Below are 24,902 nucleotides of genomic sequence, written 5' to 3' on the forward strand. Positions count from 1 at the left end.
GCTCTGAGCCATCAGCCCAGAGCCTGACACGGGGCTCGAACTCACGGACCGCGAGATCGTGACCTGGCTGAAGTCGGACGCTTAACCGACTGCGCCACCCAGGCGTCCCATTCCTTGAATATTTCTTAAAGTGAGTAAGAAACAAAAAAACAATAGACTTTTCTTTGTTTTCATTTTTTTAATTTTTTTTTTTTCAACGTTTATTTATTTCTGGGACAGAGAGAGACAGAGCATGATCGGGGGAGGGGCAGAGAGAGAGGGAGACACAGAATCGGAAACAGGCTCCAGGCTCTGAGCCATCAGTCCAGAGCCTGACGCGGGGCTCGAACTCACAGACCGCGAGATCGTGACCTGGCTGAAGTCGGACGCTTAACCGACTGCGCCACCCAGGCGCCCCTGTTTTCATTTTTTAAGTTGGGCCCACACCCAGAGTGGAGCTTGCACTCATGATCCTGAGATCAAGAGTCACATGCTATACCAACTGAGCCAGTGAGATGCCCCCAGAAGCAGTACACTTTTAATCTTTCCTTTTATTATCAGATACATATGCACACAACCTTTCACAGTTTTGCACACCTTGGATCCACATATATTGAATTCAGACTTTTGTACATACCTACACTTTTGCATGTACATGTGCCCTTTTGTGTATATATACCATGAAGATGTATGAATCCTTGCAGACACTTGCCATTTATTTTTTAAGTATCCTGGACACTGTCTTACATAAATAGTGACTAACAGTATGAGGCAGACATGGTTGAATTCTAAGGATAGAATGTCATTTTTAAGGATCTTATTTTTAGTATTATACAGTTCACTTTTGAATTCAGGTTAATGGTGAATATCTTTTAAGAGAGGTGAGGATTTGTATACAGGAAACTGGGTCTCCATGCTAACCCCCTAAAAGGGAAATTTTAACTTAGTATCTTTGGTGACTTCTTTTTTAGCTTTATAATGACAAAAAATCTTATGAAAGCTTTGAAATTAAATTTTCATTACCTGATTGAAGCTTCTAATTTTGTATAAAGGATTTTAAAGTAGTTGGATAAAATAAGAATTTGGATACAAATTTTACTCTAGGCCAATTTGTAAGAAAGGAGAAGAGATTGTATTTTACCTTCATCAAATTGATACCTTGTTCTTTCAGATAACAGTGCGTTTTCAAATACGTCTTGTGTTTAAAATGCCTGCTTAGCCAGTTTTCCCATTATTACAGTCGTGTAAGGCCCAGCTCAAATGTCCTTGCTTGTTGAAGAACTCAAAGGCTTATCCCCTTTTACACTCACCTACACTCCCTATGCCCTGGTGCAGTATTATGAGGAAGCACACTTTAGTATCACTAAAAAATAATTGGCCTTGTGGCAAACCATTTGAGTTTGAATATTGTCTTCTACAATACCTGGTATTTATTGAACTCTTAATACATGCCAAGAAGTGTCCTAAATACTTTCAACTTATTAATTCATTTAGGCAAGTGATAGCATCTTTTGGGTCCTAGACTCCATAACAAATCTGATAAAATATATGGATACATTTCCCAGAATAGCACATATTTTAGGTGTACATGTGAAACTTTACAACTGATTTCAGGGGACCTTAAGCTAAAGTGTCGTAAATCAGATCTTTGACACTCACTGGCAGGATTGTCCAAATCTTTGAGAAATGCCATATTTGCAAATGTGATCAGGTATTTTTTTCTGGATAACGCTGCTCACATTCTTTGCCTCTTAACCTTCTTTTTACCTTTAACACTAGTGCTAATAGTTGGCTATTTTGACAGGGCCCATTTTTCCTAAAGCATCAGAATCTTTATCACTTTATGAGAATTATGATATCCAAAAACGGGTAAGTTAAATGAAAAACAAAAAACAAAACGCCTTTCTTTGTGATGTAGGTGCAAGTGGTCTAAGAAGTCTATTAAAGTCACTTACTGGCTTGGTAAGTCACTTCCCTTTGACACAGCAGTCTCACAGAAAATACATTTTAAATTTCAGCTGCAGAAATATTATACATTACTATATATCAGGTACCTTTAAGGTTACTTTAGTCAAAATCATAAGTTTTAGATTAGCAGATGCCCTCAATCTACCTGCATTGGTATCTTTTTTTTTTTCTTTTGATCTTATTTTCAGATTTACCCATTACATGTAGCTTTCTTTTCCGTTTCAAGTTATTTATTTTTTTAATGTTTATTTTTGAGCTTTGAGAGAGAGAAGGAGAGAGAGAGAGAGAGAGAGAGAGAGAGAGAGAGAGAGAGAATAAGTGGGGGAGGGGCAGAGAGGGAGGGAGATACAGAATACAAAGCAGGCTACAGGCTCTGAGCTGTCATCACAGAGCCTGACACGGAGCTCGAACCCATGGACTGGACTGTGAGATCATGACCTGAGCTGAAGTTGGACGCTTAACCAACTGAGCCACCCTGGCACCCCTACCTGCTTTGGTATCTTAAATGGGAATTTTCCTTTCCTGTAGAGAAAAACAGATACATCTTGTAATTTATATGGCATCATCTGACCAAAAAAGAGTATTGTAGTGATCCAACACAGTATCTCATGTTGAGAGTATTAGAGAACTCTACAAATAAGGATTAGCTCTTATTTTGCATATTAAAAAGTTAATTTTTATATGTAGTGAAATTGATTCATAAAAATAGTGAAGTAGTTTTACTTGGGGTCGTATATTTCCTGGGTTTAGTTTCAGTGCTATAACTTTCAAGTTTTTATCCACTCCTTCATGCCCTCATTGAAAATCAAATAGTAAGTTCCACTCTGAATGATCATGTCCTTCTTTGGGCTCTAAACTCTTTCTTGTGCCTTACTGCTCTTAGCATAGAGTCCAGACCCAATATTTGAGCCTTCTACTGTTGGTTCCCAACAGGTTCTCCAGTGTTACACAATTTGGCTCAATACTTTTTGTTTCTGTTAAAATGGATTGTTCACTATTATTTGAACTTTCTGTCCATTTTATACAGTTTTCTTTAAATTGCTGGGTAGAGGCAGGAGAGAGTAGGTTAAAGTAATTGGCTTGTGGTATGTTTCTCTCCTGATTACCAGGGGAATATTCCTGGGACAGAATGAAGACAAAGTGGCCTGGTCTTTTCTCTTTATAAACATGCTGATACTATAAACTTTTAGTGAATACACACTAATGTTTGCTATGAACAGAGTCTTTATGGAATGCTTTGAGCAGGATGGCTGATTTGGCATTGCTTATGGTAAACGAACATATAGCAAACATATCTGTGGAAATAGGAGGTATATTTCTCTGAAGAATATCATATAAGTAGTACCACTCTCTGGCACATAAAACTGAAGTATTTTATAACCCAAATGCTCACCAGTGTATGAGGTAACCTTTTTGCCTCACTTAGAGACCTCATTTAGAGACCTCTCTGGACCAGAGTGCTACTACTGAGAGGAAAGGATCTAGGAAGAAATGCCCAGGCTATCCCAGACCTCTCCCTGCTTTTCTTTGCCTGTGACACTAGATTGCTTATATCTTTGATATTATTAGTAAACGTATTATCAGTAAAATCTCAGAATTGAGTGTTGACTGCCTTGACAGTCCAAACCTTTGTTGGCTCACTTCCTTTCTCCTATTTTCATTTCTTACTCATACTTCAAGGCCTGGTTGAAAAATCACACTAGACCTGTTCTAACCTATAGGGATCTTTCATTTTTCCAAACTTGTTTTAGACTTTATTGTCTACAATGAGTTGCCTGTGGCAGGTTTTAGATCGTTGATTTGCTTCATTCTTGTTTAATTTCCTGAAAAGTTGCTTAACTTTTTAATATTTACGCTTTTACTCCTCAGGTAACCTTTAAGCTTAGGAACTGGGACTATGTTCACAGCTGTAGCCAGCAAGGACCCTTATACATTATAGGCCCCCAAATGTTAATTTAGGTTAGAGTCATGCAGATCAGAATTTGCTTTAGAGTAATGAAGGTGAAAACGCAAAGCATTGAGTATATGGGGCCATTCTCTTACAGTGTTTAGATGTTTGCATCATGTTGATATTTGAAGAAAAAAATCTAATGAAAAAATGAAACTGTTCTGAGAAAGTTCAGACATTATTTGTCATACTTTTCATATTATTATAAATATGCTCTGAGTCAGCAATACTGTTTGTTTATCTTCTAGAGGGGCAGTTAAGACACATAAAAACTGGGGAACCATTTGTTTTTAACTACCGAGAAGACTTGCACAGATGGAACCAGAAAAGATATGAAGCTCTAGGGGAGGTATGGTGATATATTCAACTTTAACTCCCCCCACCCCCAATTTTGAATAGTCAGAATGAAAGTTGTAAAGCTAAAACGGTTCATGAAGTCTTTCTAAAAAAAAAAAAAAAAAATGACTTGAAAAAGGTTTTGCATTTTTTGTTTGATTATTTTAATGGTTATGTTTGAAACATATTCTAAGTTTAAAAATTTATGTTTTTATGTAAACGTATGCTTCCCATGACCTTAATGTTTGGTAGTGAGTCATTACATCAGAAAACAAATTCTGCCAAATTTTATGTTTTAAATGTTTTTAGGAGGTTGAAATCTCTGCTGTGCCAGGTGGAAAAGTGTTACTTGAAATGCTTATCTTCAAAGAAAAAAAAAAAATTACCAATGTTAATTATATGAGGTGATGGATGTGTTAATAATATTAATCTTCTTTATCATTCTATAATGTGTGTGTGTGTGTATAATATATATCAAATCATCACATTTATTCCTCAATAAAGGTAAAAAAAAAAAGTGCTTATCTCTGTGAAGAAGATTGATACTCGTTTGGCTAATAAATTGGATCTCACCTACTTACCTTTGACTTGATAAAGGATTAGGCCCGTGACCATTTAGGTTCTTCCCATGGTACTACTGGTAGGAACCCTTGAAAATGTCATTTGTCATTCAGGTGAATGTTTTTTAAAGCCAAAGGTTTTACTCATTCTATGTCATGTTAAGTATTTTTAATAAAATGTGTACGGACGCATTTGTTAAGTGTGGTAACTATACACTAGTTTAGTTCTCTAAGGATAAGTTGATGTTTCTGTTTTCTGTTTTGATTCCTTACAAAACTGGTTAAATGGTAGCATAAAGAATATATGAAACTAAATTTATGTTTCCTGGGAGCCAATTCTCCATGTGTCTCTTGAATTTCTACATGTGTCTGAGCAAAGTCACTGACAGCTTTTGATGTGGTCTATCTTTTTGAGGGTCTTTGTATAGGAAACAACTTGGAAGACAGAGATGTGTATTCCTACAAGGCAGAGAGCAGATTTTTTTTGCTATTCAAGAAAATGCTCCTCCCTTCCTGCACTAATGGCAAAGCAACCCCTTACAAGACTGGGCTTCATAAATGTTGAGGTTCCTTAGCTCTACAGTGTGTTCAGCCTCTGTCCTTAGCCTGTTCACATTGCCTTTTTGGGATTTGAGGGACAAGAGAAAGATGAAGATAAGCTCATGCTGCCTGCCCTACACTGAGTAATAGTCTTTTGTCGCTGACACAGGAGTCTAGTGTCTTTTAGCAGTATCCATGAAACAGTAGCAGGCTAACTTGTTAGCTTGCAAACAGGATAAAATATCAGGTCCCTCAAAGTTCTTGATATTGTTCTCCAGCATTTATATCTTTTTTAAAAAATTTTTTTGAATGTTTTATTTATTTTTGAGAGAAAGAGAGACAGCATGAGCAGGGGAGGTGCAGAGAGAGAGGGAGACACAGAATCCGAAGACAGGCTCCAGGCTCTGAGCTGTCAGCACAGAGCCTGATGCGGGGCTCGAACTCTCAAACCACGAGATCATGACCTGAGCCAAAGTCAGATGCTTAACCGACTGAGCCACCCAGGCACCCCTCCAACATTTATATCTTAAGTATATGTAATGCCCTGAGTAATTTCTGCTGCACATAAGATGTCTGCCCATTTCCACTTGAATTAATTATATGCTGCATACTGGTAATATGTTGATAATAGAATATCCATCATATATGACCTGAGAGAACTGGGGATGTTTGCTTTGTTATATTTGTATGTGGGGCTTACATTTTACTCTTTTCCATAAGCCATGTGTATTTGTTCACTTGGACAGGTGCTGTTCTCTGAATAAACTTTGTCCTTTTTTGGCATCTGCATCTTTTTCAGCCTTAATCTGTATCCTCTAACATCATCCTTTCAAAATTTAGCAACTGTGTCTTATTAGATAATCCCATGTGCAAGTGATTGCTTTCTCCTAGGATCTGCTACCTTTTGTTTTTTGGACATACGGAGGGTCACAGATTTAATTTTTGGTGGACCTTACTCCATGATAATCAAAATACAGTAAAACCTTGGTTTGTGAGGCATAATTCATTCTGGAAATATATTGTAATCCAAAGCACTTGTATATCAAAGCGAATTCCCCTGGTAGAAATAATGGAAACTCAGATGATTCATTGCACAATCCAAAAATATTCATATAAAAATGATTACAGGGATGCCTGGGTGGCTCAGTCTGTTAAGTGTCCGACTTTGGCTCAGGTCATGATCTCGCTGTTCGTGAGTTCAAGCCCCACATGGGGCTCTGTGCTGACAGCTCAGAGGCTAGAGCCTGCTTCAGATTCTGTCTGTCTGTCTGACTCTCTCTCTCTGTCCCTCTCCTATTCACGCGCTGTCTCTCTCTGTCTTTCAAAAATAAATAAACATTAAATTTTTTTAAAAAAACAATGATTACAATACTGTAATGTAATACAAAATAGTAAAGAAAATACAAAATATAAAGAAAAATAAATGAACCTGCCCTTACCTTTAAAAACCTTTGTGGTTGGTGTGAGGGAGACGAGAGAGGAGGGTCATTGTGTAGGATGACTTCCACTGTCACTAATGGAATCACTACTATTTATTGACTCAAAGGAATCTTTTTCTGAACGGGGGCCATTGTATGTGCTTGCACAGATGTTGACTACAGTACAGTATTAATAAACTCTTGTCATACTGTATTTAACGTAGCTGGCAGTAAGGCAGCAGAGGAAAGGGTCTATATCTGCAGGCAGCCTGACCTAGAGTGGAACAAAGCATTCCTAAGCTTACTCTTGTATGGAAAAGCAAAGGGCTGTCCATAGGTTATTTGAAGTGATAAAAAAATACACTAGTGCCAAAGTTCTGAAAAACCACTGATTTCTGCCAGACATCACAGCCTGAGACCAAGCATCTAGGCACATGAGATGATCACCCACAATGTAGCAAGACAGAGACAGAGAAAAACCATTGGCTCAGTTGTGATCGTATGACATTTGGTGTCATAGGCTACTTGTATTGCAAGACATCACTCGTTTATCAAGTTAAAATTTATTAGAAATGTTTGCTCATCTTGTGGAACACTCGCAGAGCAAGTTACTCGCAGTCTAAGGTTTTACTGTATCTTGAACTTAATGATTATATATAGCTATATATAGAGAAAATATTCTACGTTATCTAGATTTTTCACCTCCTGTGCCTGTATTCACATTTGTGTTGATGATCAAGTTGGCCCTAAATGATCACCCCAAATCACAAGATTTATTCTGCAATGCAGTGTAACACAAATTTAGATCATTGGACTCCTGAGCTTCAAGTACCAATCCCATTTACTTCCCTATATATATATATATAGATATATATATATATATATATATATATATATATATATATAGAAAGTAAACATAACTTTCTAGCATAAAACTTGTCGCAACAAAAGATCCAAGAATTGGAGAAGGAAGTCTGGTTGTTACAGCCTTTTATTCCATACCATCTTGCTTCTCACGTCCTGTTTGAAATACTTATTTTCATTACTAATCTCACTGTTGAAGGCTGGTTATTAATTGAATTTCATTTCCTATATTTTAGCATTGAGATGTATGAGTTTTAGTTATATACGAATAAGAACACAGTTTTCACTATGGTGAATTTGTTTAGTGTTCATTATGGTGGGATTTAATAATACATAGGTGTACCTATATTTTGTCCATATTTCTTCATTTCTATTTCTGAGCTATGCTTTCCAGTTAGATGTAACTACCGTACTATCCTTCGTTCATACCTTGTACTTTTATCTCATACTGTTTTCTCTCTTTGAAATGCCCTCTCTCCCTTGTTCACAACACCCGTACCTCCACCTGCCTTAAGGTTTTGGCTCAGATGTCTTCTTTTCTGGGGAGCCTTTTCTCATCTCCTCTGCTACTCTCTCTCTTCTTTTCTTCCCAGTTCCTTTTTTCTGATTCTCTTTTTTCTGCCTATCTTGCCTTCTTCCAAGAATGATTTAAGGTGACTTTAAATATGAATATGTCATTTAGCAAGGTTAAAAATTAAGTTAAAAATAATAAAATAGAATTTTAAAAAAGAAGATAATGTTAGTAAACTAGTGGCATGAGTTTGCTTTATTTCTCTCAAGCTACTTTACTTTGTGTCACAGTGTTTTTTTATGCATATCTTTAAGCAGTTTGGGAAAATTTTCTGTGTTCTCATATTTGTTTAATAGGAAATGAGTGTGATAACACATATGTAAACTAGTATGAATTCTGGACCTATGCATTTTAGGAAATTTCTTAATTTTAGGAATTTGAACATAAAGATATATTTTCATATCAGAGTAAAGGAAAATGATATGCTAATGATAATTTTCCTGTTTGTAAAAATATTTTCCATTATTTGCTAATTACCATTTAATTTCTAAGTTTTAGAATTTTACTGCTTTGCTGATTAAAATTATCTAATTAAAGGTAGTCCATGTTTGTGGCATTTTCTTTTGGAAAATTTTTTCCTTCATAGTCACACTCTAGACCTCTGTTGCTGTAATTCAGAAAATAGAAGTTCATGTATAATTGTCTAAAATTCCTAGAACATAAATAAACCTTTGCATTTAAATCCTGGAAATAATTTAGTATTTATTGTTACCAGTAAGATCTCTAGTTCGATTAATTGAGAACCTGTAGAAAGTATCTCACCACATCCCGAATATAGAAGCATTTAAAAACCTTTCTTTTCATGGATGTGAGGGTGGAATACAGAAGATAGTGTAAATTTGAGTTTCTTGTCTAGAAGCCTACCTTAATAAACAACTTCTGATACACTTAAGATTGAAGTTTTAGGGAAACAGATTCTGACTTTAGCCAGCAATCTAAACCAAAACCCCTTCTGTGTTTTTTTAGTATGTTCCTACTAAATACTGAGTTTTGTCTTCACTGGAAAGCTACTATGTATGTTTTGCAACTGCCGTTTTAGTTTATGTTTATTTCTCTCTTAAGGAGATTATTATAGCAGTCATTCAGCAGAAATTGTTTTTAAGACTTGCTCCTGAAATGCTCTGTCATTTCTATGTAAATTAAACTTATTGTGTAAGTAAAATAAACTGAGATGTCAGTTTGTTTTTAGAATGCAGTTCCATAACTACACAAAAGAATACTTCTTACATTTACATAGTTACGTTTTTATAGTCAAACAAATGCTTTTGCTAATATGTATTTTTTTTTATTTTACTATCTACATATAGCTTGATAAAAATATATAGCCTATAATAAGTTTGGATAATTTATCTAAATTTAGAAAGATACTGTCTGGGTTTAAGGAGGTGGGAGAGTGGTGTGAAAGTGTAACTTTCAAAATAGAATTCTTTAGTATATGCTATATGCTAGAGTTGAATGCCTGAGAATAATGTTTCTGGTAGGCTCAATCAGAAAGACTGGAAAGGCCATCATGTTAAGTAGTAAGTAGAATGATGAAAACTCAGCATGTAGTTTTTAAAATTTTCCCAACTATTTCTTTCATGTCATTGCTGAATTACTATTAAGTGGAGAATTCATAATCCAGCAGAAATTCTAATGAAAGAGAGATTTGATTTTCTTGCCTAATTTGGATCTTTGCATTTCCTTTAATATTTATCTTTATTACCTCTTTAAGAATTAATAAATTGTCAATGTGCTTAATTAGAGAATAGCAGTGATAAAGTAGTCTTATGGTGCATGGCTCTTTATTTTTGTATAGAATCACAGGAAAACAACTAGGGGCATAATTTTTTTCACGTGTGAAGCCATCTGGTCCTGCATTTTTGTTTGTGGAAGTTTTTTGATTACTGATTCAATTTCTTTGTAGTTATTGGTCTGTTCAAATTTTCTGTTTCTTCCTGTTTTAGTTTTGGTAATTTATACGTTTCTAGGAATTTATCCATTTCTTCTAGCTTGTCCAGTTTATTTGCATGTAGGTTTTCCTAATATTCTCTTAACAATTATTTGTATTTTTGTGGTGTTGGTTGTTATTAACCCTCTCTCATTTGTGATTTTATTTATTTGAGTCCTTTTTCTTTTCTTTTTGCTAAATATCACTAGAGGTTTAAAAATTTTATTGGCTTTTTTTTAAGAACAAGCTCCTGATTTCATTGATGTGTTCTATTTTTTTGTTTTGTTTTTTTTAGTTTCTATATCATTTATTTCTTCTCTAATCTTTATTATTTTTTTTCCTTCTACTGACTGTAGGCTTCATTTGTTGTTATTTTTCTAGCTCCTTTAGGGGAGTTTGAGACTTTTCTTACCTCTTGAGGTAGGCCTATATTGCTGTAAACTTCCCTCTTAGAATTGCATTTGCTGCATCAAAGAGACTTTGTACCATTTGTTTTCATTTTCATTTCTCTCCACGTAATTTTTTATTTCATCTTTTATTTCTTGGTTGATCCATTTATTATTTAGTAACATGTTATTTAACCCCCATGTGTTTGTGTTCTTTCTAGATTTTTTTACGTGTTTGATTTCTAGTTTCATAGTGTTGTGGTCAGAAAAGAAGCATGGAATGACTTGGATCTTTTTGAATTTGTTGAGACTTGTTTTATGGCCTAATATGTGATCTTTTCTGGAGAATGTTCCTTGTGTCCTGAAAAGAATGTGTATGTTCTGAAAATATCTGTTAAGGCTATCTTGTCCAGTCTATCATTCAAAGCCATTGTTTCCTTGTTGATTTTCTGTTTAGATGATCTGTCCATTGATGTAAGTAGAGTGACAAAATCCCCTACTATTATTATACTAATACTATAATAATAGTTCCTTTATGTTTGTTATTGTTTTATGTATTTGGGTACTTTCATGTTGCATACATAAATATTTACAATTGTTATATATTCTTGTTGGATTATCTCCTTAATGTTTATACATGCCCTTGTTTGTCTCTTGTTACTGACTTTGTTTTAAAGTCTAGTTTGTCCAGTGTAAGTGTTACTACTCCAGCTTTCTTTTGATATCCATTTGCATGGTAAATGTTTCCATTGCCTCACTTTGAATCTGCAGGTGTCTTTAGGTCTAAAATTGGTCTATTGCAGGCAGCATATAGATGTGTCTTTTTTTTTTTTAATATTCTGACACCCTGTGTCTTTTGATTAGAGCTTTTAGTCGATATATATTCAATGTAGTTATTGACAGATATGTATTTATTGCCATTTTATTGCTTGTTTTGTGGTTGTTTCTGGAGATTTTCTCTGATCCTTTCTTGTATTTCCATGTTTTGCTGATTTTCTTTAGTATATATTTGGATTTCTTTCTCTTTATTCTTTGCATGTTTATTTGTGACTTTTGATGTGTAGTTACCATTAGCCTCTTCTGTATATAGCAGTCTGTATTAAGTTGATGGATATTTAAGTTTGAACCCATTCTTTTCTCCTCTCCTCCCCACAATTTAGGTATATGTTATTATATTTTATATCCTTTTATCTTGGGGGTTCCTTGACTTATTTTTTCAGGAATATTCATTTTTACTGCTTTTGTGTTTCCTGTCTTTATGTTATCACTTTTGCTCTCTCCTTTCCACTCAAAGAGTCACCTTTAGCATTTCTTATAGGGCTGGTTTAGTGGTCATAAACTCCTTTAGCTTTTGTTTGTCTGGAAAACTCTTCATCTCTCCTTCTGTCCTGAATGATAGCCTTGCTGGATAGAATATTCTTGGCTGCACATTTTTTCCCATTCAGTACTTTGAATATATCTTGCCACTCCCTTCTGACTTGCCAAGTTCCTGTTGAAAAATCTGCTAGCCTTGTGAGTTTCCCCTTGTAAATTAATGACTTCTTTTGTCTTGCTTCTTTTAAAATTTTTTTATCACTACACTTAGCCAATTTAATTACAATACGTCTTGATGTTGGCCTCCTTTTGTTGATTTGATGCGAGTACTCTGTGCTTCTGGATCTGGGTGTCTGTTTCCTTCCTCAGATTAGGAAGTTTTCACCTATTATTTCTTCAAATACATTTTCTGCCACCCCTTTCTCTCTCTTCTTCTCCTGGTACTCCTGTACTATGAATATAATTATATTTGATGTAGTCACTGAGTTTCCTAAGTCTTATCATTTTGTGTATTTCTTTCTCTTTTGTTCAGCTTCATTGCTTTCCATTACTTTATTTTCTATGTCATTAATTTTTTCTCTGCTTCTTCTAGCCTGTTATGTATCGCATCAAGTGTGATTTTCTTCCCTATGTTTATGGGGAAGCAAGAGCAAGAGAGCATGTGTAAGGGAGGGGCAGAGAGGGGGAGAGAGAATCCCAAGCAGGCTCTGCACTGAAAGCATGGGGCTTGATCTGAGGTACTGTGAGATCATGGCCCGAGCTGAAATCAAGAGTCGGCTGCTTAACTGACTGAGCCACCCAGGCGCCCACATCAAGTGTGTTTTTAATCTCATTTATTGCACTCTTCACCGCTGATTCTTTTTTAAGTCTTTTATCTCTGTAGTAAGGGTCTCACTGATGTCTTCATTCTTTCCTTAAGTCCAGTTAGTATCCATGTGATTGTTTCTTTAAATTCTCCTTCAGGCATGTTACTTATATCTTTTTCATTTAGACCTCTGGCCTTGACTATATCTTGTTCTTTCATTTGGGATAAATTCCTCTGTCTTCTCATTTTGTGTAAGTCTTTGCCTGCTTCTCTGTGTTATAAAAGCCAGTTATATCTCCTATTACTGAAAGTAATGACCTTATAAAGAAGGGGTCAGTAGTGTCTAGGGCCTAGCACTTTTGGGAGTGTGTGCTTTGTGTGCTCTTCTGTTGTGTTTTGGCTGCTCTGTCCTTCAGGCTGGTCATCTGCAGTAGTTCTTCTTGCCTGCTTTTGGTAGTGGTTATTTCTTGGCCTGAATGTGGCGAGTTTTAACTAGGTGTGCTCTGGTCTGCTTGTGAAATGAGACCTGTCATCACCTCCACTGGAACTGAGGCCCTGTAGAGCCCTCTGGTCTGGAGACATCGTGTTGGCAGGGGTTTTTTCTGGTCTTCTGGGGTGGGGTGCACCACACTGGGACTCAGGCAAGCGTGACTGAGAAAGGCAGTTCCACAAACTCCTGGTGGATGAGACTTCATGTAAGTAAGTTAGGTAGCCAGTGTCCATGCTGTGCTGCTTCCCACAGGTGACTCTGTATTTATGGTAAGGGGTAAGGGAGAGAAATGGCACTGGCCAGCTCCTTTGTTCCAGGAGCTATGTCTCTGTGAATGCTGCCTCTCAGGGACATGCTCAGAGAAGAGCAAAGAATCTCTGCATTATGTGCCCTAGACACTCTTCCAGTTGCTATTTCCAGGCTTTATTCCCCCAGGTTGTTTGCTTGCCTTGTCTCCAGGCACTGCAGTTCCCTCCAGGCTCTATCCTAGCCAAGCCCACTGGCCTTTAAAACTCCAGGTTTTAAGCCCTGCTGATTTCAACAACTCATGAAATTCAACCCATCTAGTTTTCCAAGCCACTGGTTATGGGGTTGTTAAGTTTGTTTTGTCAGTTTTCAGGTTGACTTCTGGTGTATTTAGGATGTTTGATAGTTAGCAAGTTGTATTCCTGGGATGAGGTTGAGCCTAGGGTTGTCCTACTCAGCCACCATCTCCTTCTCTTAAGGCTTTTTTTTCAATTGCCATATTTAGGTATTTGGAATAGGAACAACTTAAGGAACAATAATACAAATTAACATTTCAATATTAAAATCTTTAAATATAATATGATTATGTGTGTATAATTAATACCTTAATATAATGTGAAATTCACAGATCTTATGTTGTGACAGAAAGAAATGGCTAGCCATCCAGAAATATGGGTCCTAATTTTGGCTCAGTACTATCTGTATGACTTTAGAAAAAGAATATTTTTGATACACCACTATAATGTGCAAATAAAATTATTCATACTGTTGTGATGAACAAGTAGGAAGCATACATATGATATCATTTTATATTCCAAACTTGCCATGCAAATGCTAGGAGCATGGAATCAAAAATAGAACTGTGCTGTTTAACATTTCTAATTTAACTTTATTATTAATATTATAATTGTTTAATTTCTAATTTTTCTTTCCCCTTCCTCTCTCTTAGTCTACTTATTGCTGACATCAAATTTAACTTTCTCTGGTAGAAATGAAGAACCAGGGTTGGTCAACAGTCTCCTTTGATTTCCATCTGTCTTTAGCATCTAATTCTATAAGTGGAATACTATATCTAGGTTGGTGTTAGTAATTGGACATCTTAGAATTGAAGAAGTAGTCACTGAAATAATAAGAAAACCCACTTGAGAAAAACTGTAAGCCTCTTTAAAACAATGTAGCATTGACATATGAACAAACTTAGAGACCAATTGAACAGAATACGAAGTCCATAAATACATTAAAAGTTTTCAAATACACATGGAAATATAGTTTATATTATAGTGTAGTTGTAAATCACTGGGGGAAAAGGAACTTTAAGTAACTGATACATAATCATTTGTAAGAATATAAAATTTGACCATTCATCACAATGTGCACCAAAATGAACTCCAAATGGATCAGAGGTCTAAACGCAAAATAAAATTAAATTAAACCCATGAACCCAATAGCATTGATTGTATTTTTGAAATACCAACCCAGTATCAATGATTGTTGTTTTGAAATACTGTTTCTCATTAAAGCAATACAAATTCTTTGGAGAAATGTTTCAGTGTGTGGCCAGAAACAATTGATATGAGTCTGGAATATCTTGTAATATTAGATAGCAAGGAAGTTGTCAAAGAATACTATATTTTTCTAAGACTTGAAAAGAAAAGGCCCAGACAAAACAAAACAAAATAATCCCTACAAAAATCCTCACCAGTGGGCAATATGCAGGAACAAGCAGTTCAGGGAAAATAATGCAACTATCCTTAAACATATGAAAAGATGTTTAACTTCACTCAGCAAGAGATGTGTTAATGAAGACTGTGTCAAAGTAACATTTCTCACCTGTCAGGTTTACAAAAATCTATAAGCTTGATGGCATACTCAGGCTGTGGTAAGAAAGGACCTTTTTATATGTTTCTCATGGGAATATAGAATAAAGTAGTATAATCCCTTTAGATGAGAAATTGCCAGTGTTGTACAAAATTACAGATGTATTTTCCCTTTTGTGTGAAAAATTAGGGGAAAATGCATATATTGTTTTTTTTTTTATTTTTCTGAAAAAAAAACCTGGAAAATAATCTTGAAATTAATATTTATGGGGAATTTGGAGGAATGAGATGAAGGGATGGCATTGAGAAATCTCTAATACCTTTTTGTATAGTTTTGATTTTTGAACCATTGGCATTTTAATATGTTAAGGAAAAAAACATACCACAAAAATTAAAACAGGATGAAGTGTATATGTAGTTAGTAACATAACCAAAGAGGAAATAAAGAATTACTTCTGAGGCCTTTTGGATACAGTACTTGGTACTTCCTTTGTTGGATTTTTCCTATGGTTGAGAATGGCCAGTGAAATGTTAAAATTAACTCATTGGTTTTATTGTTAATAGTGATACTGGTATAATAATTTTGATGCCATTTTATGAATGTGGTTTTTAAAGCAAATAAGTAAATACGTAAATGTAATTGTGAGCTATGATTTTCAGGATTAGAGAAAAGAGATCCAAAATGTAACAAAGCAGTTAGGAAAACCCATGTAGAGAAAAATTTTAATTTTGGAATATCACTACACACTTACTATGTTTTCAAAATGTATATTCCTGGTTCTACTCACTAAAAAGGCCTGGAGAGGGGCACCTGGGTGGCGCAGTCGGTTAAGCGTCCGACTTCAGCCAGGTCACGATCTCGCACTCCGTGAGTTCGAGCCCCGCGTCGGGCTCTGGGCTGATGGCTCAGAGCCTGGAGCCTGTTTCAGATTCTGTGTCTCCCTCTCTCTCTCTGCCCCTCCCCCGTTCATGCTCTGTCTCTCTCTGTCCCAAAAATAAATAAACGTTGAAAAAAAAAAATTAAAAAAAAAAAAAAAAAAGGCCTGGAGATAGTGGCTCCCTCTTACCAGTGAGTGCACTTAGTGGTAACATTTTGGTGTCTAAATGCATTGCCTAGTAAAAGGAGCCAGGGGTCATTGAAGAAAAGGTTGATTCCAGATCAGGGACTGGAAATATAGAAGATGAGCCTATCACATGATGTTTTACCAGAAAGGATACACTTACTCTATTGGAAGTATGTGAAAAGGACAGAATAGCCAATCTGAAAGGGCTTCTTTTGGCCAAAATTGGGTCAATTTGAGGAAAAAACAGAATAAGCATTCTAATGATTATAAAACACTTAATAAAAAATCACCATGTCTTAACATTTAAAAAAAAATCTAGTTAATTTACCATAATCAGATGAAAATTATGTAAAAATTGGTAATGAAAAGAAAAGAATTGAGCAGCTAATCTTTTTATAAGAAACTATATAGTTCATTTGCTAGTAAAGAAGGAATATTCTTCTCTATCAAAGGGTACTGGCTAGTAAAAGTAGTAAATATGATAGAATTAGAAAGTCAGTTTTGCCACCTATGATAGCATAATTCTAAAAATCGTTTTGGAAAAGTCCCATTTTTCTATTTCCTCAAACACTAATCTAGGTACTACTGTGAAGGGACTTTGTAGATGTAATTAAGATTACTCTTCAGCTGAGTTAAAGATAGATTATTCTGGATTATCTGGGTGGACCCCGTGCAGTTACAAGAGTTTTGAAAACTGACAAAAAGGCAGAAGAGTCGGTGGCAGAGATTTGGCAGAAGAGGAATTAAGAGAGATGTAGCAGAAGGAAAGCCAGAGGATCCAAACATGAGGAGGATTCAACATGCCATTGTTGCCCTGAGGTGCAGGGACCAGAGGGAAGCCTTTGGGAGCTAAGGGTGTTCCTGTGCTAATAGCCCTCAAGGAAATGTTGATCTTAGGTCTGCAACCTCCTCACTGGACTAGATTTTGCCAACAGCCTGAAGGAACTGGGAAGCAAATTCCTTCCAGAATCTCCTGATAACCTGTAGGCTGATGCCTTGATTTTGGCCTTGTGAAACCTGGAGCAGAGAAACCAGTAGAACCAATGCAGACTTGTGATCTACAGGTCGTGAGATGCTAAACTGTGTTATTTAAAGCTGTTAAGTTTGTGGTAATTTTGTTCCATTAATAACAGAAAACTAATGTACAACCCCTCCACAAACTAATGAATTCAGATAATAATCATCAATGGATGCTTATCTCATCAGGTTAAAGGATATGAGGGACTGTTTGCATAGTATATTTGCATAGAATATTTGCATAGTACCAAAGTATCCTCAGAGATTTCTTGCAATTGTTAAGGGAAAAATACATACCTTAAAATAGATCTAACTATTGGCACTTTACCTTAAAGTAAGCAGTTAGTATTACTAGTAATAGAATAACTTGACACTGAGGGATTTTTTTGATGTGATGCAATTTGAAGTACAGAGTATTAACTGAATATTCTGGTAATATATTTTAAATCTGACTCTAATCAGACCTTTAGATGTATCTTCCCATTTTCATGTGATATAGGAAATAGGGAAAAAAGTAAATGACACCACAAGGACACATCGGACAAAGCATACTCTTTTTAAATGTTTCTTTTTTTTTTTTAATTTTTTTTAACGTTTATTTATTTTTGAGACAGAGAGAGACAGAGCATGAATGGGGGAGGGGCAGAGAGAGAGGGAGACACAGAATCGGAAGCAGGCTCCAGGCTCTGAGCCATCAGCCCAGAGCCCGACGCGGGGCTCGAACTCAGGGACCGCGAGATCGTGACCTGAGCTGAAGTCGGACGCTCAACCGACTGAGCCACCCAGGCGCCCCTAAATGTTTCTTAAGAAAGGAGAAAAGCCTACAGAAATAAAAAGCATATATGCCAAAATGTTGTTAACAGTTGTTCAATGAAAGTGGTAAGTGTAAAGGTATTTATTGTATTTTTTTTCAACTTTTCTGTATGTTTTGAAAGTTTCACAGTTAAATTTTGGGGGGAAAATGGAAGATGATAGGAAACTTGAAAGAGTTTGAGCTTCTCATACATGAGTGGGGAAGGCTTTACTTCAGTGTTTTGAATAGTACAGATACTGTTTTGTTTGGGACCCTTCAAATATTAGAATTGGTATACTTTTCTTGAGGATAACAGCATCCATTCTAGTATTTGGGTTGTCTTCAAATAGTTTTTTCCATTTTTAAGGGATACTTTACTTAGTATTATGGGGCATAAATGCATTTGGAGCCAGGAGGGAAATAACTAGGTCGGTGAATGTTGTGGCACAACTTTCTCATGCTCTTACATGTTTTTCTATGTATGCTAAGAATTCAAGGCCCTCCCTACTTTTTACATAGGCCATTTCTCACAGTTGTGTTTCTGGTAAGTGATCTTGAGGGATAGGATTGCTTACAGCTTTCTATAAAGTGGTAGGCTCCTCAAGCTTCATATTCCTCACCGTCATGTCAAAGTACTGTGGGTACAGCATCCATCCAGGCTCATATAATGTTACCCCCTAGGAATTTAGGATCCAGGGAACCAATGTATATACATGGTTATGCTATGTCATGATTAATAAAGATCTTTGTCTCTGACCCAGAATTCTGTGTCTGCTGTCAGCATCAACAAAACAGTAACAGGCTAACAGATTAGATAGTAACTATGGCAAAAAATCAAATCTCTGACTTTGTTGTTGAGTGTTCATTAGATAGATTCTAGAGTAATCCCTCTGTTTTCAGTCTGACATCTCATTTCTACTCTTCACTGAGAGTAGGTCTGCTGGGTCAATAGCCTGCTTTCCCAGTTTTATTGGGTGGAATTACCATTTATCCAGTTATGTAAGTCAGAAACTTCATAGTTCTTTCACTTTTCATGTTTCCCTTGTGAGCAGGTCTTGTTATTTTACCTTCTTAGCTCACATCTTTCTTCATCTCCACTGCTTTGGTTCTGCTTAGGTATATATCACCTCTTAACTCTTTACTACAATTCAGGTATGGAACTGAATTGTGTCCCCCTCTCAAAATTTACATGTTGGAGCCCTAAGCCTTAAATGTGATTGTATTTGGAGATAGGACTTTTAGGAGATAATTTAGGTTGAATGAGGTCATAAGGGTGGGGTTCTAATTTGTTAGGTTGGTAGCTTTACACAAAAAAGGAGAGAGTGCGAGATCCCTCTCTCTCTCTCTCTCTCTCTCTCTCTCTCGCTCTCTTTTTCTGCACACACTGGGAAAAGGTCATGTGAAGACATAGCAAGAAGGTGACTGCAAGCCAGGAAGAGAGCTCTTACTAGGAACCAAATCAATTAGCACCTTGTTCTTGGCCAGAAATATGAGAAATAAATTTCTGTTGTTTAAGCTACCTAGTCTTTGGTACTTTGTTATGGCAGCCTTATCAGACCAAGGCAGTGACCTCCAATGTGGTACATCTTGCCTGCCTCCCTCCCACCATTTCCATCTCTTTGACCTTGTTCTTACCACTACTACCAGAGGTACCTTTTAAAACTGCAACTACGATCAAGTTTGCCTGTTTCAGAACCTTTATATGTTTCCCTACAAAATAAAATTCAAACTGCTTGCATTCTCAAAGCAGACATTTCATGAGTTGGCCCTACTGTATTTTTCTGGTTTGAGTTCCACTTGCCTTTCCTCTCTTGTCTAGTCCCCACTCACCCTATGCTTAAAGCTGTAGAAACTTACTTGTGTGTTTTTTTTTTTAATTTTTAACATTTATTCATTTTTTGAGAGACAGAGAGAGACAGAGCGTGAGTGGGGGAAGGGCAGAGAGAGAAGGAGACACAGAATCCGAAGTAGGCTCCAGGCTCTGAACTGACAGCAACAGTGCCCAACGTGGGGCTCAAACTCACAAACTGTGAGATCATGACCTGAGCCGAAGTCGGATGCTTAACCAACTTAACCACCCAGGCACCCCTATTTGTGGTTTTCTAATATGCCAGTCTGTTTTATATCTCTGGGCTTCTTCTCATGCAGAGACCATTTAGTGCCAGGGGTGTTGCTTCACCACCCCCCTCCCATCTGCTTGCAGACTATTTATTCATCTTTCAGGCTTAGATCAACCTCTAAGAAAACTTACTCTGATCCGTATAGTCTAGAATGGACATGTCCCTCCTTTGTGTCTCATATGTGCTTTTAAGATTTTTTTTTTTTCAACATTTATTTATTTTTGGGACAGAGAGAGACAGAGCATGAACGGGGGAGGGGCAGAGAGAGAGGGAGACACAGAATCAGAAACAGGCTCCAGGCTCTGAGCCATCAGCCCAGAGCCTGACGCGGGGCTCAAACTCACGGACCGCGAGATCGTGACCTGGCTAAGTCGGACGCTCAACCGACTGCGCCACCCAGGCGCCCCAAAAATGGTTCTATTATAACAGCCATTATATTTTATTTCCCTTAGTGTTTATCTCTCTCTCTCTCTCTTTAGTAAATGTGTAACTAAGCCTAAATGGATACTGTGTTAGGGTTCTCCAGAGAAACAGAAACAATAGATTGTGTATACAGAGAGAAATAGGTTATTTTAGGCAATTGGCTCTTGAACTTGTAGGGGCTGCGTGAGTCCAAAATCTGATCAGTGACCTACAGGCTGGGGAGTGAAGGAAGAATTTATGTTGCAGTTTGAGTTCAAAAACAATCTACAGGCAGAATAACCTCTTGCTTGGAAGCTTTTCATTCTATTATGCCCTTCAGGTGTGGTTGAGGCCCACTCACATTACTGAGGGCAGCCTGCTTTACTTAAAACCACCGATTTAAATGTAGATCTCATTCATCATCCTCACAGAAATAGCCAAAATAATGTCTGACCATGCATCTGAGGACCATAGCCTAGCCAAGGTGACACATAATGCAGATGGTGATCATACCTGCATGTAATTTAGTATGAATGTGCCTTAAGACTTCACATCACCTTCTTCAGGCTCAGGGTGGAGTCATTCCCTGAGGGAAGTCTGGCCCACCTTGTGTTGCCTCCTGCTCTGTGCCCACAAGAAACCCACTGTTTCTTTCTCTCCTGTTCACTAGCTTTCCACCCAGAGAAGCAAAGGTGATACATGTCTGTACAAAGCACACTACGTCATGACAGGCATGTGGCAACTATATTTTGTCCATTATAGCCTTGAACCTTTCTATGCTTTCAGTCATTAAAGTGTAGTTACAGAGTGATCAGTTGGGTGCGTGTTGCATAGTGAATAATTTGATGGCCCAGCAGGGAGCAATTCCTAGTAATCCCTTACCAAATGATATCCTTTGTAGTACATGTAACCTGAAAAGTAATAATCAAAAGATACTGGTATAATAGTAGAGTTCCATTTATTCATTAAGAATTGAACCTGTTCATCATCATAGTAAGTGACCAAAATGTCTCCAATATGATGCTACTCAGGTTAGATCTTATCAGGTTCCAAAGCAGAAACCGTCTTTTTTTTTTTCAACGTTTATTTATTTTTTGGGGGGGACAGAGAGAGACAGAGCATGAACGGGGGAGGGGCAGAGAGAGAGGGAGACACAGAATCGGAAACAGGCTCCAGGCTCTGAGCCATCAGCCCAGAGCCTGACGCGGGGCTCGAACTCCTGGACCGCGAGATCGTGACCTGGCTGAAGTCGGACACTTAACCGACTGCGCCACCCAGGCACCCCGCAGAAACCGTCTTGACAGACACATAGCTTCACCCTTTGGGGTCTCTGGTATAGTTGTTCTGAGACACAATATAATTTTCTTGCTATCAACCTATGTCAAGGCACCACTGTAGTGTTAGATTTTACTAATTGCATACGTATTCATTCATTTACCTTCAACTACTATTTCTTCTTTTTGTTTTTGACTTTAACCTCAACTTTTCTACTTTTTTTTTTTAATTTTTTTTTTCAACGTTTATTTATTTTTGGGACAGAGAGAGACAGAGCATGAACGGGGGAGGGCCAGAGAGAGAGGGAGACACAGAATCGGAAACAGGCTCCAGGCTCTGAGCCATCAGCCCAGAGCCCGACGCGGGGCTCGAACTCACGGACCGCGAGATCGTGACCTGGCTGAAGTCGGACGCTTAACCGACTGTGCCACCCAGGCGCCCCACAACTTTTCTACTTTTGAAAGGAGCATCAGGTTTATCTACAGTTCAGTGGAGACTAAAAAGAACAGTCATTGAAGTCGGAGGAAAACCATGAGACTTGTGATGTCCTTAAAGCCATGTGAAGAATATATATCAAGGAGAAGGAATGATGATTTCTGTACACTGAACTCACATGGAGATGAGTGGAAGTGATTCATGTAGTTCTCCTGACTCATCTCCCTGGCTAAGTGTATTTCTTGCCAGCTCCACTCTGAAGCCAAAATGCTATTCCAAAGTTACAAACATTAATCCCTTCTATTTCATGGTGACTTTAGGATAGAGGCCTGACTACTTCATGTGGATTACAAGGTCTGAGCAGAACTGTGTAACTTCATTTCCTCTGTCCTACTCTCAACTCAAGCCATTATGAACTTAATGAGTTATTTGGAGTTTTTTTTTTTTTTTTCCACAGCCTTAATATGGCCTCTCTTTTTTGCATGAAACACTTCTTTCTCCTTTTGTCCATCTAACTGCTAGGCATCCTTCAGGTAATAACTTCTTTAGTGAGAACTTCTCTGATCCAGGATTAGGTTAGATTCTCATAGATGCCGGTATTTACTGTCATAACTTATGGTACATTTTGTTTTTTCTTGTGTTTAATGTCTATCTTTCTTAGATACTTCTTTCTCTCTGAATTGTAAGCTAATTGAAGTCAGAGGCTGCTCATTTGGTTTATAACATTGTTCCTGGTGCCCAGCAGAGAGCCTGGCACAGGACCAGTGCTCAGTAATATATTTCACCCGAATACTAAATAAAATGACAGTATGATATTTCTATTCAGTTTTATTATGGGATTTGAAGCATTTTTCCTGTTGGGACTTCACGTATTTATGTAGAATGGGAAGGTTTGACATTCAAGTAGTAATAAACCCATTTTTAAAAAATGTTTATTTATTTATTTTGAGAGAGAGAAAGAGAGAGGAAGGGAGGGAATGAGCAGGGAAGGGGCAGAGAGAGAGGGAGACACAGAATCCTAAGTAGGCTCCAGACTCTGAGCTGTCAGCACAAAGCCCAACATGGGGTTCAAATTCACGAACTGCAAGATCATGACCTGAGCTGAAGTCAGTTGCTCAGCTGATTGGGCCACCTAGACACCCCAAGCCATTCTTTGTAATGCTGTAAGTCAGTAATTTAAGTTTTTATTTATTTATTTTGAGAGGGGGGAGGGGTAGAGAGTGAGGGGAAGAGAATCCCAAGCAGGCCCCATACCCAGTACTGAGCCCAATACGGGACTCCATCTCACCATGGTGAGAACATGACCTAAGCTGAAATCAAGAGTCAGACATTTACCGACTGAGCCACCCAGGTGCCCCTATATCAATATTTTAAACATAGTAACTTCTTTTAATGAAGTAAGTTGAGCATTTAAGAAGATCATCTTTGGGGTACCTGGGTGGCTCAGTTGGTTAAGGGTCTGACTCTTGATATCAGCTCAGGTCCTGGTCTCACCATTGTGAGATCAAGCCCCGTGTGAGGCTTCTCACTGAGCAGTGGAGGCTGCTTGAGATTCTCCCTCTCCCTCTCCCTCTCTCTCTCTCTCTCTCTCTCTCTCTCTGCCCCCCCCCCCATAAACCAACATTAAAAAAAAGAAAGTAATCTTTTCTTTATAAAATAATTTTTTATAAATTAGGTCTTTAGTTTATTAAAGGATAATTTGGAGATTGTAATGTTTACAATCCAAGTTAAGATCCTTGTTTGTAATAGTTCTCCATGAAAATCTAGCTGATTTGCCATTTTAAAGTTATATAGATAATATGCTATATTTTGTTATTTAAAAATAACTGATTAATTGGTACAGATTCATACATGGCCATGCTTTCTGAAGTGTGTGTGTTATATTATTGCCATACTGTGAACATCACTTACTGATGTCTGAGACATTGTCTACACCATCCCTCTCACCTGGTCTTTTTATAGTACTATCACACAAACTTCACCTTTTGTCTTAATCAAAATTCCTGTCAGAATCTGTATTTTTTATTTTCACATTATTACCTTTATTAGGAAAGGTGGTGAGATTTCCTGGCACAATCTCCTTTTTGGGTTATAGGGTTTTCTAAGTAAATGCAAGTTTATATGAGACTTATTTTCTTTGGTGAACAGATTATTCTCTTAAGTATTTAAAAAACGCTAATAGTCCTTAAAGTATCTGAAACAATTTGATTATTTAGAGGAAGCTTTATTAATGAACTTCTGACTCTTGTCCCACTAACTTATTGAAAGACTAGTTCACCCTAAATATTGTGGCTAGTGTTGGATATTCTCTAGTAGTCTATGTTTCTTTACCTCCAGATGATTTTGTTCCCAAACTTATGTATTCCAGGTGTGCTTTTCATTATAATTCTATGAACCCAAGAAAACTGAAAGAAAAAGGATTTTTGTTTTTCTGAAAACAAAGTTGTATAATTAGGAAAGATTGAATAAAGGCAAGTACTGAAAGAAACCATGAATATAATTAGTATAAGAAATTGTGGTGTGTGTGTGTAGAAAACTATAAAGTTCAAAGACACTTGCACTCATTACAAGTGTTTCTTAAATATTTACAATGTGTTCTACCCACTTTAAAGAAAGTAACTTAG

At 37.1% G+C, this 24,902-nt stretch overlaps 1 protein-coding gene across 11 annotated transcripts in view; it reads left to right on the forward strand.

Annotated features, from left to right (window-relative positions):
• ARB2A (ARB2 cotranscriptional regulator A) overlaps positions 1 to 24,902 on the forward strand; it is a 431,807-nt gene that overhangs the window by 51,438 nt on the left and 355,467 nt on the right. For 9 of the 11 annotated variants that reach the window (XM_040448542.1, XM_040448532.1, XM_040448580.1 and 6 more), the window contains one exon: positions 4,144 to 4,244. The exons of the other annotated variants lie outside the window; for them this stretch is intronic. In XM_040448542.1, coding sequence (XP_040304476.1) covers positions 4,144 to 4,244 — 101 coding nt within the window. The remainder of the gene's footprint in view (positions 1 to 4,143; positions 4,245 to 24,902) is intronic. 11 annotated transcript variants of the gene reach the window in all.

The sequence above is a fragment of the Herpailurus yagouaroundi genome, unplaced genomic scaffold (assembly GCF_014898765.1).
Source record: "Herpailurus yagouaroundi ecotype Mexico unplaced genomic scaffold, PumYag 29, whole genome shotgun sequence".
NCBI lineage: Eukaryota > Metazoa > Chordata > Mammalia > Carnivora > Felidae > Herpailurus > Herpailurus yagouaroundi.